Below are 22,500 nucleotides of genomic sequence, written 5' to 3' on the forward strand. Positions count from 1 at the left end.
CTCCTGCTATGCCGCCGGTTTGAGGCCATAGACGAGGGAAAGGAGTTCAAGTTCGCGTTGCTCGACGCTCTACACGTCGCCCGGCGTGCTTGGGAGCAGGTCGGCAAGTCGACGATCAGGAACTGTTTCGCGAAGGCCAAGTTCATCGAAGAGGAGATCCAAACTGAGCCACAGGATGCGGAGCTGCCCGACATCTGGGAAGCTCTGCCTGCCGAGGAAAAGATGCTCGAGAACGAGGAGATCGAGCTGTCTGACTTTCTCGAAGCCGACGAGCGCCTCGCGACTGGCGGGTATTTCACGCTGGAGGAGATTGCGGAGAGGATTCTGTGCAGTGAGGAGCCGGTGGAAAGCGAAGATGACGAGGTAACTGTCGAGGAGGAAATCGTTCCGTTCGAGGAAGCCCAGCGCACTTGTAGCACCGTCCGGAAGTTCATGCAGCAGAGAAGCGGGAAGCCCGGTGTGATGCAAGCGTGCGATCGGCTAGACAACGAGATGCACGAGATCCGCCGAAAGAAGATGCGCCAGCCGACGATTCTTGAAAGCTTTGTGTGTCGTGAATTTCTCGCCATGCCATATGTTAGTGTGTGAACTCTGTTAGTGTGTGTATGTTCTCCGTTCGCTTAGCTTATACAACAGTCGTGCCTTTTACTTGCTGGAATAAATTTTGTCTAAAGATTAACTACAGATGGGTAACTTGAGAAAATAAGGCCGTTTTTACAAAATCTCGTTACTATGCCACTTTTGCTCGGTCCCGACGGGTGGCATAGTAACGAGCTTTGACTGTGTGTATATATATATATATATATATATATATATATATATATATATATATATATATATATATATATATATATATATATATATATATATATATATATATAATGCGCGAGGCGAAACCAGATTGATATACAGTAATTAGTCCAGAAATGGGTTAAACGGAACGCGCCGCTTGCACCTTTCACACTCTCATCCCGCACAACGTGGCGTGGGGTTTCCTTTCTATTGTCGGTCTCAGTACGTGTTCCCTGCAGCGTGGGCGTCGTGCTGGGTATGTTTCCCATCCATTGGGCGGAAACTACCCCTGTCGTGTGTTTTCTACAGAGGGGTGTGGGTGTAATGCCTGCTGGCCCTTTGCTGAGGACACATCTCAAGCGAAGGGTGCACGTGGCTCAGATTTACCTCAGGAATAATCAGAAAAGAAGAGTGGGAATGAAGTTAGAAATGAAATGAAGAAGAAATGATGTCAGCAAACCGAGCTATGAGATCTTCGCAACACACGCCCCTGTTCCGCTAGACAAAAGGGAAGGGACTATCTCCACGTATATTAATGGAATACGTCTTGGGACCACTATGTGTTGGATGCATGCGGTTCCGAGAACCGCCACAATATACATACATATCTATATATATATATATATATATATATATATATATATATATATATATATATATATATATATATATATGTAGATGAGGCGCCGTGAGGAGTGATGTGAGGGCCACATTGGCCATTTTGGAGTTAATGCTATATTGCACTATTTTAACCCTTCCCCTATCATCCGAGCCTATCATCATCATATCATTAAAAAAAATGTCGCTTCCATCACTCCTCCTCGCCTGGCCTCATATATATATATATATATATATATATATATATATATATATATATATATATATATATATATATATATATATATATATATATATATATATATATATATATATTGCCCTTGCATGTGCCTGTGTGTTTTATTATTGTTAGTATATTTTTATGGAAGGATAGGTACAATGTGTACACACACACACACACACACACACACACACACACACACACACACACACACAGACACAGACACAGACACAGACACAGACACAGACACAGACACAGACACAGACACAGACACAGACACAGACACAGACACAGACACAGACACAGACACAGACACAGACACAGACACAGACACAGACACAGACACAGACACAGACACAGACACAGACACAGACACAGACACAGACACAGACACAGACACAGACACAGACACAGACACAGACACAGACACAGACACAGACACACACACACACACAGACACACACACAGACACACACACAGACACACACACAGACACACACACAGACACACACACAGACACACACACTTGAAGTACAATGTATAGTACGTGTTGGCAATTGTTCCATCCTCCCCATCGTTCAAGGAGACTTCAATTGCATTTGTTCGAATCACCTGTTTGTATGTTTGGTTTTCCATAAATGTTTTTATTTATAATTTTCAAGTTGGCACTGTGTATTTCATTGTGCTGTGCAGAATTGCAATGCCTCATTGACTGGCATTTGGAGGCTGTGGCAGGAAGGACACCAGAAGCTCTCTCTGAACCAGTGATCCCCTCTCAACGACTGTTTTCCCCTGAGGGAGACCAACCTCTAATTCTAGCAGATGTGCCCAAGGATAGGAAACACTGGCGCTGTGAAGCCTCGTCACAAGTAGCAGTTCCAACAGGGGAGGGTGTGGGTAAGTTTGTTCGCGTCTGAGATGTTTTGTTTAAAATTGACGTGGACAGAAGTTATGCCTTTGCTTGAATTCAATTTACACTCCTTGATTGAGTGTTGAAGTAATTATTTCTGTGCATGTTTCATGTTGTAAAAAGCTTGTCTGTGTAGTATTAGTCGGGGTGCTCATTGAACAGCATTGTTGATCTCGTCAAGGATACGTTGGCTATGGCAGATGGTTGGACAGCTTGGGGTGAAGGAGATCTTTGTGGCACTAATAGCAGAGATTCTGGAGGTCTTTAGGGATTATTGGAAACTGTAGGCAAGCTTTTAGCCTTTGACATTCTTGATGCGCACAATACTGGAAAACTTTTCACTGAAAATCAATTGAGTGAGGCTTTATATTGGCGTTGGCGAGTTGGGGTGAGCAAATTGCAGTTCATTTAGTGATCACTCGTAATGAGTAAATGCATACAGTATTTAAGTCGTAAATGCATGTTCATAGATAAACGGGAACAAAACGTTCCAGCAAAAAGAGAACAACATTACATGGAAGGACAAGATGTAGTGTATCATACAACAGTATACATTACATGGCCAAAGTTACAATGAGGAATGAGAGGAAACGTTTGTGTTGAGAGTTCAATTGTTACGGCAGGACCAGCATCCGGAGGGTTGGAAAGGCTCTCGACATCATCTGATCATTTTCAAGGTGAAAAGGGTGGAGAGGAAGAACTGCGAAAGCCTCGGAGGAAGGACACTCCTGTGCATCGCATTATCCCTCACGTTCCAGGTTCTAAATGCAATTGGTGGCAAATATTTAAAATAACTCGCTCATGTTTAGTGTAAACCCATAATGTTGAAATATTTTACACTATGGTCAAAAACATTTTTTTTTCGGAAACCCCCGAAGTCACTCGGCCTTTACCATTAAATATCATACTGTATATCATAAAACATGTGGCTACACTATATCCCACCTCTAAAACGGAATAACTGATTTATTTTAAAATAGTAACAGTGTCTCACACGAAAGCAGGGTGACGTGAGGAGGTCGAAATGTTTCTTGTCCTTTTATATTTCACTCGCAGAAACACCCGTGCTACAAACTGGAAGAGGCTGTAGTGAAGCTAGGGGATAAAAACTCATTAAAACCAGTCCTACTATGGATTATTTTTAAAGTATAACTTACCCGTGCTGCTCCGCATGGTAAAAACGGTGACCCAGAGAATTTACATCACCCCACCCCCAGCCCTTTCTCCCCTGGCAATGAATCATTTAAAATATATTTTAGCAATAAATAGCAGAAATACCCATGTGACACATGCTGGGTAAATAGCTAGGTTCTCCCTGTTCTTGCGTATGGCAGCTTTGGCTGCTGGGTAGCTATCATTTATTGAACAACAGCTTTGCCACTGATGCTGTGCCCCTCTCCCAGGACACCGGTACTCATTTTGCCAACTTCAGAAGGATGACAGGCTCAGTCGACCCCACCTGGTGTTAATTTAGCAGCCAACGGGGCTCGTACTCCAGACCTTAGGATCCCAAGCCAGCCACCTTAAGCACTAAGCCAATACCAGGCTTAATAGCTTGGTAAAAGGCTATCATGACCCTGAAACAGTAATTAATACTGCACTGGAAAGGGTTGGGGACTTATAATACCCTCTCTCACCTGGAGCGGCGATACACATTTACAAAAGAGAATTTGCGTCTCCCCCTCCGCCCAACCCCCCAAGACCACAAGCAAATATAGAAACACCCCTATACCCCTATGCACTAATTGGGGTCGTGCTGATCCTGCATGACAAGTGTGAATGTAATCGGCCCAGAACTATAGGAGGAGTGGCGCGGAAAAGAAACAAAGAAACAAACAAACGCCGATCCGTGAATTGGAGTAAGGAAGCATAAATACCCATGTTACGCACTCACGATAAAAAGCTATAGTAATTTTACCAACATGTAATACGTGTGTCTCTGCAGTCACTTGACCAATGGTTTTAGTATTAAATTAACAACTCAAACTGAAGCTTCCAGGTGGGAAATCTACATTTTGAGAGAATTTCATGGAAAACTACGTTGTCGGTGTTGGCACCGTCTTTATCCTGGAAATTGCCATTCTTGGTGAGGATTTTAATATTTACCCTCTTTGGGTCTGTTTGTTTGTTTTGTTTGTTTGTTTGTTACTTGCAAAATCGAAGATTTTTCAAGTATATTGGTTCGTCGATTTTGTTATTCTGTCTGTCTGTCTGTCTGTCTGTCTGTCTGTATGTCTGCCTGTCTATCTGTTTATTGCCTACAGGTTTAAAATGTGAAAGCGATCTTCATAAAACTTCACCACATGGTCGAGTTTGTCATAAGGAAGAAATCTATTGTTTTTGAGGTCAAAAGGTGAAAATGTCAACAACGGCCCAAAGTCAACAACTTAGGTGGTATTTCCAAAATCCTCAATTTTCATCCGATTGACTTGAAATTTGAAGAGGATTTGCATATTGGGTACTGAATTCAACCACTAATTATCATGGAGGTCCACATTGGCCAAAAGTTCACATAGGCCAAATTTCTAAAATTGTCAATTTTCATCCGATTCACTCGAAATTTGAAGAGGAGTTGCATATTTAGTCATTGAATTCAACCGCCAATTATTTTTAAGGTCAAATTTGTTTTATAGATTTTGCAAGTTTCGTGCTCTGCACAATGTCTTCTTCTTTGTTTGTTTGTCCACACAGAACTTGTGTTTTTCTCCGCAACCGCTTGTCGGATTGAGATGAAATTTTCACTTGAGGAGGGACTACTCATGTAGAATGTTTTAATGATGATTATGATGCCATAGGTCACGTGGTGTGGCAGCCATGTGGGAAAAATGGAAAAATTTTGGACCTCTATCTCTGAAACCACACTAAGGAAAAAATAGGAAGTTGGCACATGGCAAGTACTCCTCATGGAAATAAGTGTGCTTTTTTATGATGTCATAGGTGCCTTCGTTATGACATCATAATTGTATATGTAGAACGCTACATCTGATCATGATGAAAATTTTTGAGTGTCATCTCGGGATAAAATGGTCCACAGAAAAAAAATTGATGATGTCATCGGTCATATGATCCAGTAGCCATATTGTTTAAAAGAAAAAAACTTTCAAAAATCTTCTTCTTTGAAGTGTCTGAACAGATTGAATGGAAAACTTTACAAGTATGACTGCCCATCCATGAGGAACAAAACATTCACACATATGATGTCATAGGTCACATAGTTTGGCAGCCATACTGGATTTAAGAAAAATATTGAATAAGGTTTTCTCTGGAACTGCTCATCAATCGACGTGAAACTCACAATTATGATTGAGTGGATATGGGGAATACATGTTTTAAATTTCAACTTGATCGGATACATGGTCTGACAGCCAGAATAATTAATTTTTTTGATCTGGGTTTCTTTTGATATATATTTTTATTTTTGAATAAGGTTCACTACTTGGCTGTGCCTGGATGAGTTTGAGGGTAGAGGAGTAGCAGCTGTAATGTGAATCCTAGCCAGGTTACTCCTAATGACTCCAATACAGCACTGTTCCAATTTGGTCATCCATTTGATTTTAATTTAATTTACTTTAATCCCATTCTGAATTAAATTGAATAATAATGAAGAAAAACGTCATGGGTCAGGGTCAGGTGTCCAATGAAAGCGGGGTTGCATCAAAGCAGGATGTCTTGGTACCCGGTCATCACTGCTAGCAATTATAAAGTGGGAGTTCTAATTATGTCTTTTATTCGTTACATAACACATAATTACATATTAACTACATTACGTTTTATTAATTACACAAATTCCACACAAAATACACCACGCAAAACTGCACCAACACCACACAAAACAAGTCCTGGTGAGGGTCTGCAATCTCTGATTGCTCTTCTTCGTGTTTCTTTCTGTCCAACCCTGCTCGTCGCAGCATATAGTTCACCATGAGAGAAGTCCTAAGGAAGGAAGATTCCAATCTTTTTGAAAGTGTCTGTCCTTGGGACTTGTTTTCAGTCGTGGCAAAAGATGGTCTGATTGGGAAGTAGCGGCGCTGTATCTTGAATGGAAAGGTGTTATCTGAGGGGATATTGGAATGTGTGGAATGAGGATCTGTCGACCAACATGAACACCTGCACAAATTGTTGCTTCATTGACATGGTCATGCATCCTGGTAACCACATAGCGTGCGTGTTCCATAGCAGTGACCCTTGGCAGGTTCATTGTTCCACAGCAACATGATTGGACATTTTTCCTTCATGTTTAATAAATGCAGTGGCATTCCAGAGGTACATGTGGTGTTCATGCCTGGTGTTGGCTTAATGGTTAGGCTGGTGGGCTTGGTATCCAAGGATCCTGAGTTCAATTCCAGCTTTTCTGTTGAATTAATACCAGGTGGGGTTGACTCTGCCTGTCATCCTTCCGAGGTTGGCAAAATGAGTGCCAGCTTGCTGGTATCCTGTGTCGGAGTGGCGACCCGTCCAGGTTTGTGCCCAATAGCCAAGGAGACTGCTTAGGCAGCACCAACGCTCTGCACAGAGTATGGTCCCGATGGATGGATGGATGGATGGATGGATATAGTGTTCAAAAATTCTTGTGGATATTGGTGGCAGTTTTCAGGATCAAGTAGTTTGTCAGCACTCTTGTATTGATGGTGTTCTCCAGGAAAACTAGCCATTATGTGGTAGGTCACCTCATCAGCGACATGATTTGTTGGGCAAAGTATCATGTGAACAAAGCCATTGAGGCATATATGGTAGTTTTGCTCCAGAGCATGAAACACAAAGTTGCACAAATCAGTGAGAGTTTCACCTTTGAGTAGGAAGTCTTGATCTAGTTTGATTTTGTGGTCACTGAGTTCTTTGTCAACTGGAAGCCTTCCCACACCAATTGCTAGAAGTTCATTTTCAAAATCAGCAGCGCCTTCATTCGCATGCACAATTCTTTCTGTGCATCTGTTCCAAAAGAAAATAGCAAGACATAGTGCAATGGGCCATTGCTCCTGTGCCATGCATTTATTCTTTGTATGTCACCTGTATTTGTTGGTAGGATTACATCCAAGTCATTTGCTTGTTCACCGGCATGATAACTGCAACCTCACTTGCGGTGGGAAGGTTAAAACGTCTGGCATGCTCATCTGACGGTCTCTTTTGAGCACTTAGAAGAACTTTCATGTCAGAGTGTTGATCTGTGAAATCAAGTGTTGCCTTTAAAGAGGCTATGTAAGGATTGACCCGATGCAAACAGGTCTGAAGTGTGGTGAGTAAAGTCAAGTTGAGATGAGGATTACACCTGAGTCTGCTTTCTGCCTCATGATTTGTGTCATGGAAGTATAGTTGTGCAAATTTTGGTTGTTCACCTGCTGCTGGCCAGAGTGATCCAATCCAATGATGCACTTTTCAATGAATTTTGAAAGTGGGACTAAATCCATGCGTGATCGGTTCATCACATCCTATAGAAGCCATAGCAAGGGCATTGTTGTATGCCCTCAAATTGTCAAGGAATGCAGAACCTCAAGTTTCATATAACTGCTGCATTTCAGGTCGGGTAAGTGGCAAGGGATCCGAGTGAACGTTTCCCTTTCATCGCAAAATCCTGGTCGCTCTTCCTTCCAACGACAGGCATTGCACTATGTGCATGCATTGTCTGCATTGTGTTGGATGGGAAGTTCATGATGTCGGACTTTGTATGAGAAATCACTTTGCAAGAAGTTTACAACATCTTTTATAGCACCCATTTTTGTCTTTCATCTGATAGCGGCTATGGTTTGTCTGTCTTTTAGCTTACACTGCTGTGTAATTCTACCTGCCCTCTGCTCATCTGTTTCATGCAGCATTGCATCATGAGTCCATTGTCTTTGGTAAGCAAGTCTTTCTGCCATCTGCTCGTCATTTTCATGAGTGATTCTTCCTTTTCATGAGTGATTCTTCAGCGATTCTTCCACCGACCATCCCTTGCATCATGAGTCCATTGCCCTTGGTCAGCAAGTCTTTCTGCTCTGTGCTCTTGAATCTCATTGCGCATTATGTATTTGCATCTTTTCGTGTCTCCGATTTGCTTAAAGATTTCGCTTTCGAGTTTGTCGTAGCATGATGAACGAATGGGAAACCCCCCTTATCCAAATTTGAAAACTCCAATACCGAACGATTGTGTGGGCTACTGTCTTGTATTGATGTGTCAAGTTTCAGAGCAATCATTTGGTAAATAAGGGACGAGTATGGATCCAAAGTTTTTGTGGGGGTAACCCCCTCCCTGGGAGCTCCCCTGGTCCAAAATTGAATTATTTTAAGACTGAGCAATCATGCAAACGATGGAGAACAAGTGTTTTGCCAAGTTTCAGAACAATTAGTTGATAAATATGTGGATAAAGGTGGGGATCCAAAGTTTCAGGGGTTAACCCCCACCCCCACCCCCACTACACATGATCCAAAAACGAAAAACCGAAGCCTGAGCGATTGTTGGGACTTCCATCTTGTATTCATGTGCCAAGTTTAATAACAATCAGCCAGTTGATAAGGGAGGAGTAGCAAAAATTGGAAAAAGTTAATGGATGGACGAACAGCCAACAACAGGACCCATTTTACAAGTTCATCGATTCGAGAATCGAGATGAGATAACCTAAACAATACACCTGGGCACTTAACTGGTAGTGGCTGGATAAGAAAATCAGAAAAAAACTGAGTGTGGGATTTGTCAGGATTGAAGGACATGTTCCATATGTTGGACCAGCTTGTGATTTTATCCAGAACTGCAGAGAGTGAAGAAGCTGCTGCTTGCCAATCTGAGGGATGACAGATAGTCTGGCAGAGCGTAGAATCTTCAGCAAAGATATAATGAGGATTTTCCAGTCAGAGAGGTCATTGATGAAAACCAGAAAAAGCACATGGCCCAGAACGCTACATTGAGGAACTCCACCCTGGACAGGAAGAGGAGATGACAGAGAGCCATTAAGAGCCACGCATTGACTGCGGCAAGAGAGGAGGTCCGCAAGCCATCAGTGGAGATTACCTTGGATACCATAGGAAGAGAGTTTGGTGAGCAGTGTGGGATGCCAGACCTTATCGAAAGCTCACGATATGTTTAGGGAGATGGCTCTGATGTCATGTTTGGCATTGAGAATCTCCATTCATTGTTGTGATAGCAGAAGCAGCAAGTCCAGGGTAGAGTGACCTGGTCTGAATCCAAATTGATGATCGGAAATCAAGCCATTGGACAAGAGGAAGGATTTGGTGTCGGAGGTGATGATGAATTCCATAACCTTGCTGGTGATTGGGAGAAGGCTGATTGGTCTGTAGTTGCAGGGATCTGTTTTTGCACCTTTTTATGCAGAGCAGTAATGTTGGCTGATTTCCAAGCAGATGGCAGATGACCTTGAGTAAATGGAAGGATGAATACAACAGAGAGAGGGTGAGCAAGAGCAGCAGAGCAGGTTTTTAGGACATGAAAGCTGATGCCGTCTGGACTGGTTGTAGAATCTGAGTCGAGGTTTACTGGCAAGCTCTCCACATTGTTGGGAGAACCACATTGTTGGGAGAAAAGGACACAGAGTCCAGGAAGAGCTGGGTGCGACTGGGTAAGGCGGGTACAGAAAGCAATGGGTTTGGGAGACAAGATTTAGAAGCAAACACGGAGTTTAGGCGTTCAGCCTTTTCATGTGCAGTGTCAGCTGTATAGCCATTTGAGGTAAAGGCCCGGTCACACCTTGACATTTTAGCCAGCGATGGCAACGTATTAAAATGTATGTAAAACGCTGGCTTACGTTGAACTTTTGATGTTTTTTTTTTAAAGATTCAGACGTATTCATCGCGACTTGGTCTTATGTATAACGCATTGGTAACGGACACAGAACGTTTCGTTGTGTTATAGATAACTTATACCAACGAATGCTGAACCTGTTGTCGGCCTACACAACCGATTCCCAATGATAGTCTAACTTAGGCATAGCACATTGCACGCATCGCCGACGATGTCGTGACGTAGCCTATTAAAAGGCTGACGCACAACGATTCGAATCATAACTGCCGTAGAAATGGAAGTGACAACATCGCGGTCACACGTTGGCGATCTTGCCAGCGTATGCCGACCGAAGAAAAATGTGTCTAAAACGTTGGGCACGTCAAATACGGTATGAGTAAGTTTGGTATACGTGAGTAGAACGCTAAAGTACGCTATCATATGTCGTAGTAAGTAGAGTACGTCAATAAATTTTAAACATGTTCAAAATTTTTGGACGTACTCGACGTATGACACACGTTCCGCATGCGATGGGGATAAGTTTTACACACGATATGTGGACGCTTACACACGTCCACAAAGGCTACTTATAAGCTACTCATAAGTCGAAACACGTCGCGGTAATGTCTTTTTTACTCGAAACTTATTTCTAACTCATGTTTGACGTGCTTTGAACCAATTCTTTACGTAGTCCCAACACACATCGACGTATGTAGATGTATTCCAATGACGTCTTCCGATCGACAAAAAAAATAAATGAACGTGTTTCTAGCTTACAACTGCCATATAAAGACGTGTTCCCAGCGGTTTTGGGAATCGGTATATAAAAATGCTGCTCATAAAAGGGGAACCCAACAGTGTTTTCGAGTCCTTTTTGAGTCAATGTCCATGTCAGCAGTAACAGTATCAGTATCAGTATTAGTATTAGTATTAGTAGTAGTTTGTTCATGTTGGCAGTAGAAGGTGAGAGTGAGGGGGAGTGTGTGGGTTATGATGGATCGTCCTTGCGTCCGCGTGTCCACGGGTAGGAGACATCTTTTCACCATTGTTCGAAGTTCTTCGCGGCTAATTTATTATGGGGCTTTTTCAACAATGATCTATAGCTTGTTTTTACGATTTAGGTCTATTCATAACGGGTTGGACAAATGCACAATGAACTAATAATGTGCATAGAGCGCTTTGATTACTTATAGATACGATATACCAACGAATAATTATCGTGAAGCCGGCGTTCACAAAGTATGCCCAACGATAGCCTAACTTATCCATATCGTGCGGCAGTTTATCTTTGCCGGTGACGTAGGGTTTGCTATTCATAGGCTGCCACTCAACGATTTAAATGGCTGCATCTCCACTATTGAAAGTAGACGCTTGCGCTCAACAATTGGATTTTTTTTTTACACTCAACGACTTTTAAACGGTACCACTCAGCTATTTTCATTGTTTACAATGAACGATTTAAATTGCTGTCACTCGCCTTTTTTTTTGACGCTGGCGCTCGGAAATTTTAATCGTTTCTATTGAACGTGCTAAATCGCTCAAACCCCACTATTGAAAGTAGATGCTTGCGCTCAACAATTGGATTTTTTTTTACACTCAACGACTTTTAAACGGTACCACTCAACTATTTTCATTGTTTACAATGAACGATTTAAATTGCTGTCACTCGCCTTTGTTTTTTGACGCTGGGGTTTTGAAATTTGAAGCGTTTCTTCTGAACGTGTTAAAACGCTCAAACTCGACTATTTTAAATAGACGCTGCCGATGGACAATTGGAATCATAGCCAAGCTAGACATCGAAGTGTGAACATCCTCGTCATGCCGAAGAAAAGTTTGAAGAATGCTGCAAATAAGTGTCCTGGCCGTGGCCGTGGACGCTGACGCAAGGACGATCCATTATACCGACGTCTTTCAGCCTATGAGTAACTTAAAAGTAACGTCTGTCGATGTGTGGCAACGATCGCGTTACGTGCCAACAACACGTTAATCATAGGTTAGAAATAAGTTTCGGGAATGCTAAACATTACCTCGGCGTGTCTCAACTTATGATTAACTTACAAGTAGCATGTGTTGACGTCTGTCAACGATCGCAAACCGTGCATACAACTTGTGGCCAGCGTAGCGGAACGTGTGTCATACGCCGGCATACGTCGTGAAATTTCAAGCATGAAAAAATTTGAGGACAACCAAAAAGTACAACGATGTATGGCAGTGTTTTTCAGCGTGCTCTCAATGTCATCAAAACTTACCCATAACGTATTCAACGTGTGCCAGCGTTTTAGAAAAAAAATTCAAAAATCGGCATACGTTGGCTAAAATGTCAAGGTGTGACCGGGCCTTAAGGGAGGTGATGGAGGGGGGACATACACCAGAAACGGACTTAAATAGACACCACCAGGATTTGGAGGAGGGAGAGAGGTTTGAGAGTTGACTTAAAATTAGAAAGATGTCATTTCCTGGCTCTCCTGAGGGTAGACACATTTGTTCAATGCTTTGTGGAAGGAACTGATGTTGCCTTCAGTAGGATTTGCCTTCCATGAGGCAAAGGCAGGTTGTTTCAGGACAACTGCCTCACCACAAGCTTCAGTGTACCATGGGCAGGAGGAAGGGAAGGAGAACTGAAGATGAGATGGGATAAATCTGCGCATGAGAGAGGGAGCAAGTTTCTTTGAAAGAATTCCCAGGATAAGTTGATTTTGGAGGAAGTAGAGATGGCAGACCAGTCTAGAAGTTTGATGGCTGCTTGTCGGCCCGAGTGAAATGCCAGACTCGTCGGCGCTGAGGGGGTTCTCCCAGAACAGCCAGAGAGATGTCCACTTTAACAAGAATATGGTCAGATGAACTTACTGTGGCAGAGGAAAAACAGCAGATATTTTATGGGGAATTGGTCAAAATCAGATACAGAAGATATGAGTACTGTTCACTGAGATCCAGATCAGGAAATTGACAGATTGAGTCAGTCCCAATGAGTCACAGAAGTCTTTTGCTGAAGTGCCATGGCAGGTGAGAGTGGTACCCACACCCAGCCAACTGGCATGATGACAATTGAAGTCACCACATATAAGGAAAAGAGAGTTGGGATGAGTGGATAGAAGTTGGTCCATGTTGTCAGTGAACGAGACGTAAGTGGAGTGATCACTGTTTGGTGGATGGTACAACACACATACAAAGAAGAGGTGGGAGCGGAGGGGAAGCCGTTGCCAGAGGTATTCCTGGGGTTGTGGAGGATTGAGGGCAATGCATGGAGAATGAGGAATAGAGCTTTTGATGAAGTGAGCATCTCCACCGCCAAGACGAGGCTTTGGTCTATCATACCGGAGGAGGGAGTAACCAGAGAGAGATACTAAGGAGTCAGAGATGTCTTGAAGACGTGAAGTTTCTGTTTAGCATATTATATCTGGTTTGCCAATGGCAACTTGTATGGAGAGTTCCGTCAGGTTAGAGTGAAGGCCCCATATGTTTGAGGTCCACACTTTTAATGAAGAGGGAGGGAGGAGGCTTTGGGTGCAGGGAGGGGTGGGGGAGGGTAGTACAAAGGAGGAGGGGGGGGAGTTCATGAGAGATGTTGACAGTTTGTTAGGGATTGCAGAAGAGCTAGGGGAGAGGACCGGATGAGGAGGAGAAAAGGCTCGGTGTTGAGGGGTTGAGGCACAGTGGGGAGTGATATGAGGGGGCAGAAGGAAGTCGAAGATTGGAGGAGGTGAAGGAATGAGTTGGAAGAGAGAGACAGTGGGGGAAGGAGACAGCTTAGTGGATGTGAGGAGGAGTGAAGAGAGGAAATTTGAAGGGAAGGGGTGAAGAGGGAGGAATCACGGAGAAGGGGTGGTGGGGGGGGGGACTTTTGAGGAAGGTGAGGGGAGGCTTGGAAGGGGAAGAGAGTCAAGTTTGCTTTGAAGAAGGAAGAGGCAGCTGATTTAAGAGGGAGGGGAGACAAGAGCAGGCATGGCTGTGGGGGAGAAGGGAGATGTGGGGAGAGTGGAAGGATGAGACTGGGTAGTGGGAGTGAGTGGGGGGGAGGAACAAGATTGGAGGGGGTGGGAGGAGGGGAGGTGTGATGTGAGATATATATATATATATATATATATATATATATATATATATATATATATATATATATATATATATACATATATATATATTGTTGCGGATTCGCGCCCGCCGGCGTGCGGACGGCCACGTAACTCGAATCGCGGCACGTCGCCCACCGGACGGACAATCCAGTCGTGACCCTCTCGGACTAACGCTGGGAACCAGTCACGGGTGGACCTTTCGGTCTCACCGCGATCGAGCCAATCGGCCCCCGCGTGGGATAGGGTTGCTCGCCAAATTCGACCTACCTAAGTACCCACACGGAGGGTAGACCGGGCGATCGCACCTCGCCGCAGGTCGACTTCGGACACGGGCCACTTAAGCGACCCGTTCCGTACTATCGGGATAACCGAGCGGTGTTATTCGTCGGCCTCGACGGTTCGATTAATTATCGGGCGTCTTAGCCCACGACCAACCCTTTACGTGAAGCAAGATGGGGATTCAATGAAAGAAATGACGAAGCGAAGCAGGAAAACAGTTCAACAAGAAGCACATTTATTTCGCGATGAACGGAAAGCACACATATACAATTCCACCAAAAGCACATGTAAAAGAAGAAGACAAAAAGCAAATGCAACAATGCAGATCTATCCGACTACCGGGCACACGGCAACACTTATACAATTTTACTTCACAGACGGCGCCGACAACACATATTCCCAAAGCAAAAGAAAAGAGAACCACCCTCCAGGATGAGGGGGGTAGGCGGGCCTGGGGCCGAGACCATGTCGGGCCTACCCGTCTGATGATGAGACGCGAAGTGGCGGTGGTGCCTCAACTCCGCGGGCCTCGCGGACAGTGGCTGGCAGGGGGTGGGAAGGGGGCCCCCTTTTGTCGCACTATCTCAGCGCGGGGGGAAACAGGAGGGGGTTGCTGATGCTCGGGGAAAGGAGGATTTCACAAAATCTCGGGTCCCGCGACGAGCGTCTCCACCACGACCTCGGTCGCGCCGCCGGCCTTTCTCTCCGCAGTTCCCCGAATCCGACGCGAGCACCCCCTCAACCGCCTTCGCCGCCGCCGCCTCTCCACAGCTCCGTCCTCTTCACTCCGACTCCGCGAACTCCCAACTGCGAACTGCCAACTGCGAACTGCTTCTCCGAACTCCAAAACTCAACTCCCTCCACTTCCAACTCAACTCTTCCTCCGCTTCCAACTCAACTGAACTCGACTGACGAACGCAGTCGTTTTTATAAGCCCCGTGGCTTCGCTCTTTCATCTTTGACCCTCTGCCTCCGACCTTTCACCTCGCTCCCCATTGGCCCGAAGAAAAGTGGGCGTGAATGCTTTTTGATCCATGAATTTGCATATAGCGACCGCCCTCCAACGCCCTGGAGGCGGGGCCAAATCGCCCCTCGCTCACCGATTGGACGGAACAAAAGTGGGCGTGAGTCGTTTTTGATCCGTTTTTCTTCAGAAAGTCCGCGATGCTTTTGAACACGCTGCTCGGTGCGCGCCCTACACGAGTCCAGCATCGGTGCCCACGAGTGGCGCGAGATGACGGTGATGCGATGGTGGCGAGTTGTGACGGTAAAGGTCGTGGCGGTTGTGGTGAAGCGGCGTTGTGGTTGGTGGTTGTTGTGATGGCTGTTGAGACGTGGTTGGTGGTGGTAATAATGGCGGTTGGTCCAAAATAAAGATAGTAAAAGAAAAACGGCTATCCTGAAGAGTCGCAGCCCTCATGAATGACATTTATTCCCTCTAGACAACGGGTTTGGGCCTAACTACACATATACTTACAGAGATATCTCACCTAAGGGACCTGAATGGTGGTTTGCGAATTTGGTCAACCACAACACTACCCCCTCCCCTTTTTACAGACTCGTCCCGAGTCGTCAAATTTTCGGGTGCCATCATGTGTAGTTTTCCCCTAGTACATTTTACCTACGGATCCCTGAGTGCGACATTCATGGTATTCGTGTCCCCAAAATAAATAACCTAAGGGCTGAGTAACTACCTAAACAAACTCACTCACACGGACGACTTAAATAAAATTGCCGGCGCTAAGACAAACATGCCGGGGGCGCACTCATATGTACAGTACATCTTAACCTTAACTTACAAATTTTACACTAAACCATGGCCCAGGATCAATGAACTCTGCAAAAGAAAAGCAGTTAGCAGGAGCCAGGCTGCTCGCATGCAGTCTCTGGCTCAAAACAATGCAGGTGACAGGGAACGTGGCTGGCTGCTCACACGCAGTCCAAGGCCTTCCCTTGTGAACTGAACGCAGTGAACCACAACGGTGCATGGGCTGCACAAACGTAGTCTCCGTGCCAGCTCAAGTGGCACACGCAATGAACACAACGAATGGATGGATGAATGGTTTGAACTGAACGCAGTGAACCACAACGGTGCATGGGCTGCACAAATGCAGTCTCCGTGCCAGCTCAAGTGGCACACGCAATGAACACTACAAATGGATGGGTGAATGGATGGATGCAAACACGGTGCACAGGCCGCCACTGCAGGCCCGTGTTGTAGCTGCCAACAGGGCAGTTCTTGCAGCTTGCAAACTGTTGCCTTGATCCTGGCGCACATGGCAATGAACAGGGGGAGGGCAAAGCAAAATTGAACGGGGGCTGGTGAACAGGGGCAGTGGGCATGGCATGGCAAAGGCGAGCAGGCAAACACAGCCTGCAGAAGAAGGCCGCTGCAGGCAAACACAGCCGGCAGATGAACTGGCCGGCACAGGCCTTGACGCAAAACACGGCCAGCCGATGGCACAGGCCTTGCAGCACAGCAGCTGCAGACGATCCAGCCGGCACAGGCCTTGCAGCAAAACAACAGCTGCCGATGAAGTGGGCCGGCCTCTGCCTTGCAGCAACGCAGCCAGCAGATGAAGCTGGCCAACCTTTGCCGTTCAGTGGAGGATGGTGGAGGGAGTGCGGTGGTGCTGGCCACTTGGAAGGTGGGCTCGGACCTACCTACCTGTCTCCCTCCCAACCTATCGCCTTTGCCTGTCAGTGTACATACCCACTCCCTTAATTTGTCAAACCCCAATTTAGCCCCAACTTATTTTTTTGTTGTTTTTATTTTACTTCCCCACTATAAATCGTCCCCGAACCCCCTGTACTGTCCTTGTTCGGCTAACCTATCCTGTCACCTAGCCTACTCCCAACCCCTACGTTCCCTTCCCGGAGGGGAATAAGGGAGAGCTAACGTCCTGTGTCGAGGCCCAACTCAAGCCTCAGAATGGCCTCCCCAGAGTTCAGCGATCTATAACCAAAGTGGGTCCAGCGGCCCACAACGAGAGCGAGGGGATGGATCGTGCGGAGGGGTACACTTCCTATCTACCCTAACCATTAACTGTTAAACTACCCCGGGGCTTTCAACAAGCGCCTCTCGCTTAAACTATTGGTTCTAACAACCCAGATTCCCGTCGCCTGTGTTGGTGTCCTCACAATTTCGGGCCTTGCCCCCCAATTTTCTCTCCGTGCCCTCACACGGTCTCATGGCTGGGACACGTGGCTCCCTTTGGCAGGCACGACCCTCTGCCACTTCCCCAGCTATGGCACCCCCGGGCACTACACTGCCTCCGAGCCTACCAGCTCCCTAAACACCGGGGAGTGCCCCCCATGGCACCTCCCCTGAAACGCACACGTGGCAGTTCCCGGGCCCCTTTCCGAGGGTCACCCATGCCCACAACACTGCCCACGCGGCTAATGGCGCCCCGGGCCCCCACACCAAGCAGGCGCACCCGTGCCCACTACGCCATCCCGGCCCCCCATGGGCCCTTGGCCTACCACGGCCGACTAGCCTGGTGCCTGGGGTACCCACTCAGCGATACTCACTTTTCGCAGCCACGCTCCCAGCCCGTCAACAGGGCTCCTGCACCCCTCCAAACGGGTTTCGAGCCTACACTCCCACCAACAACAAAACGACCTCCATTTTGTAAATTTGACTAACCCCGCTAACTCACTCTACACTGACCCCGGGGGTCCCTTGGGCGGGAGTCACTCCTCCCCCCAATCACTCATCGCACCATGCATTCCCCATTCGCTCCACTCACACAGACCCGCTGGCCTCACTCACTCATCATGTACTCACCTCACAACTCTTCAACTCTTCAACACACTCACCGCTGAACTCTGCCATCCTTCTAACTACATCCCCTAACTAACTCGTGCTCCCACGTCGTCCCTTATACTATAGCACGTTCCATTTAACCTACGTAGCTAAACTACGTCCCCTCGACACATTCACAAGTCTGTCACTGTTCTCAAATGTCCCAAAAATAATTTACCCAACCTAAATCTCGCTACAATCCCTCTAACTAATCCATTCCACGGACTCCATGAGGACTTACCCCTGCCCCATGAAGTTGGTCTAACTAAGCTAACCCTTCCCCCTAACTAGTTTCCATCCTGTGCCCAGGTCAAGGGGGTCTTCCACCCCTTGCCCAGGAATCCTGTGCACCCGAAAGTGAGGCTTGCTTTTTTTTTTTTTTTTCATGCGCAGCACCAGCGCAGCAACTCGCGCACTTTGCACCTGCCCGTGACGTCATGCAGCTGCACGTGTTCCTCGTCCCTCCTTGGACGGTACCATCCGGCAGGGATACCCCTCCTGCCGGATTCCAACCCCACGTGCAGCCATGACGTCACCGTGCGCAGAAAAAAAAAACAAGCCCCACGTCTCGAGGGGTTCCCCACGCGAACACATGTGCCTTGCCCGTTGGAGCTTAACACACACGATCGCGTGGAGAACCCGTCCGGTCCAAATCCGTAATCCTGCCTAAACTTTGTCCGTCCGCGGGATCGGCAAATCCACCGCGTGCGTTTCCGGACCGGGACTTCACTCTCGCAAGCGAGCACGTGGCGGCCTCGTGCGTTGCACAGCACGGACCTCGTGCTCACTGCTGGGTGAACCCGGCACGGTCCCCGAAACAACTACAGCCGCTACTCGGATTTCTTTCCTCACATGTCGCCGTCGTCGTCTCCATTCCACCCACGCACACCTGCGTGTTACGACGCTCACACTCCACACCATTAAACTCACACCGGGAGATGCGGCTGCATGTTCACACATGCCGACCGACATCTCCCTTACATACCGCTCTCTCACACACACGGTCTCCCTTGCATAAACCATACCACTCACACGCGCGGGGGCATTCACCCGCGGTGCCTCATCCACACACGGCCCCTCACTCACACACGCGGGGGCACTCAACCGCGGTGCCTCATCCACACACGGCCCCTCACTCACACACGCGGGGGCACTCAACCGCGGTGCCTCATCCACACTGGCCGTTTCATCCACACACACGGCCTCTTCCACACACGGTGCCTCATCCACACACGGCGTGCTGGGAAGCACGTACTCCGGCACCATCGTCACCACACCACTCACACACGGGGTCGCTTCCACACACGGGGACACACTCACGCCTTGCACCACACACTCAGGGATAACCACACTGGGGATTTGTGTCCCCACAAGGGTCTCCGGGGCCTCTATACCCCCCAAGCTCTCCAAGCACCCATTCGCAGCACTCCTCCCCTCCACCTCGCAAAGCACGACCGAACTCACCTGGTCGTGACTCGCCTCAAGGGGGAATACTCCCTCCCCTCGTTCCTGGAGGAGGCTATCCCGCTGCTCGCACCAGGTCCCTGCACGGTCCGCCAGCTCAACCTCATCGTCCTCCACTACCTCTGTGTGTGTGTGTTCGTCTCTAACCTTGTCCAATTCATGCAGTCTCTCCTCTATTTTTTTCTGTCTCCCGTGTCTCTATACATTTGTAAGTTTCTGTTGTCCCCTCCTGTCTATTAGTCTCCGCTTCTTTCTGGCGTCTTTCCCTTATCTTTATGTAGGTCAACCTTGCTTTCTCTTTAAGTCGCTCCCGTCCTTCCCTGTTTTTCACTCCTTGCTCTTTCACGATCTCCGCGTACCTCATCCTTGCTTTCCGTATTAATTGTTCTTTTCTCTCCCTCGCAATTCCTTTCACCTCGTCTCTTGTCTCCCGTGTCTCTATACATTTTCTCTCCTTGTTCCTTATTTCTGTCTCTTCCTGGTTCCTTTTTCCTTCCCATCTGAGTCGTTCTTTCTCTCTGAGCCCCATTAGCTGTTCGTTCTCCCTCCGGAGCTCCTCAATCTCCGTTGACTCCAGTCTCGCTCTCCGTTTTAGTTGTTCAATTTCACACTCATATAGTTGTTGTTTTCTCTCCCACTGTGCCTCCTGCTCTTTGTTTTCCAATCTCATTGTTTCTTTCAATTGGCTCATTTCCTTCCTGTGTTTCATTCGCTGTTCTCTCACTACTCTTCCTCGTTTCCTCTCCTGTCCTTCCTTCTCCAGTTTCATGGTTTTCTTCATTTGGTTAATCTCCTTTTTGTGTTTCATTTGCTGCTGTCTAATTACTCTTCCTCGTTTCCTCTCCTGTCTTTCCTTATCCAGTTTCATGGTTTTCTTCATTTGGTTCATCTCCATTTTGTATTTCATTCGCTGTTCTTTGTCTATCTCCTCGTACTCCAGCCTCAGCTTTTCTTTCAATTGGTCAACCTCAGATTCATGTTCTTTTTGTTTCTTTTCAAGCTCGGTTTTCCATTCTTCCTCCCATTGTTTCCTTTCCTGCGAGATACCAATCTGCTGTTCCTCTATTCTTTTGTTCAGTTTGCTCTTTGCATATTCCAACTGACGGGTATAAAACACTACCCAATTCTTTTTCCCACGTAATTTGTCGACTCTATTGGCCAAGTCATGTTTTTGCCACCGAATTCGTTCCAGTAAATCGTCCAATCGCTGTGTCCCCCCGTACACGTAATTTTTCTGAAGCGCGTCTGCGTGCCGTTGTGACTCGTCCACTCCACGTTGCACCTCCTCGATATATTATTCATAACGCTTCACCTTTTCCAAGACATCCCCCAATTGTGCCTGAAGCCTGCCAATGCTCGCATAGTCATCCTGCCACGCCTGCCATGGCACATGCCGTGACCACGTGCCTTGAACCGGTGACTGGGAGCTCACGCCTCGTGCTGTGCCATTAATATCAGCCCGCTCCGTGCTGCCATTGTGCGACTCCGTTTGCCGGCAAAGTTCGTGCTCAAGCCGCTCCCACTTACCACAGTTAGTGGTGGGGTTATATTTATAAAAAGAACCGACCTGGGCCATGGATCCTACATGACGACACATACCTAATACCCCCGGCTCCCGCTCGCCTTGAGACGCCATCTTATTTCTCGTAGAGGGTTAATTTAGCTCGCTCGTAATTTGGAGGGAAATCGGGGGTCGCTTCTCTCACCTCTGGACCGATTCCCGTGAATTTAATTGGAGACAGGAGAGCCCGTTTTCCCGTTCTCCAATACCAGTGCCGCGAGGAGGGCGATGGGTTTGTATCGCACGACCTGACACCAGTGTTGCGGATTCGCGCCCGCCGGCGTGCGGACGGCCACGTAACTCGAATCGCGGCACGTCGCCCACCGGACGGACAATCCAGTCGTGACCCTCTCGGACTAACGCCGGGAACCAGTCACGGGTGGACCTTTCGGTCTCACCGTGATCGAGCCAATCGGCCCCCGGGTGGGATAGGGTTGCTCGCCAAATTCGACCTACCTAAGTACCCACACGGAGGGTAGACCGGGCGATCGCACCTCGCCGCAGGTCGACTTCGGACACGGGCCACTTAAGCGACCCGTTCCGTACTATCGGGATAACCGAGCGGTGTTATTCGTCGGTCTCGACGGTTCGATTAATTATCGGGCGTCTTAGCCCACGACCAACCCTTTACGTGAAGCAAGATGGGGATTCAATGAAAGAAATGACGAAGCGAAGCGGGAAAACAGTTCAACAATAAGCACATTTATTTCGCGATGAACGGAAAGCACACATATACAATTCCACCAAAAGCACATGTAAAAGAAGAAGGCAAAAAGCAAATGCAACAATGCATATCTATCCGACTACCGGGCACACGGCAACACTTATACAATTTTACTTCACAGACGGCGCCGACAACACATATTCCCAAAGCAAAAGAAAAGAGAACCACCCTCCAGGATGAGGGGGGTAGGCGGGCCTGGGGCCGAGACCGTGTCGGGCCTACCCGTCTGATGATGAGACGCGAAGTGGCGGTGGTGCCTCAACTCCGCGGGCCTCGCGGACAGTGGCTGGCAGGGGGTGGGAAGGGGGCCCCCTTTTGTCGCACTATCTCAGCGCGGGGGGAAACAGGA

At 47.2% G+C, this 22,500-nt stretch overlaps 1 protein-coding gene across 3 annotated transcripts in view; it reads left to right on the plus strand.

Moving 5' to 3' along the window:
• The window catches only part of LOC147029285 (uncharacterized), a 139,498-nt gene that overhangs the window by 54,518 nt on the left and 62,480 nt on the right, over positions 1-22,500 (plus strand). For all 3 annotated transcript variants that reach the window (XR_015055852.1, XM_085872231.1, XM_085872230.1), the window contains exons 5-6: positions 2,324-2,527; positions 3,164-3,298. Coding sequence is in view for 2 of the 3 variants with exons in the window: in XM_085872231.1 (XP_085728357.1) it covers positions 2,324-2,527; positions 3,164-3,298 (339 nt within the window). In the remaining variant the exon portion in view is untranslated. The remainder of the gene's footprint in view (positions 1-2,323; positions 2,528-3,163; positions 3,299-22,500) is intronic.

The sequence above is a fragment of the Eptatretus burgeri genome, chromosome 3, assembly GCF_056783735.1.
Source record: "Eptatretus burgeri isolate ZD-2024b chromosome 3, Ebu_testis_v1, whole genome shotgun sequence".
Taxonomy (NCBI): Eukaryota; Metazoa; Chordata; class Myxini; order Myxiniformes; family Myxinidae; genus Eptatretus; species Eptatretus burgeri.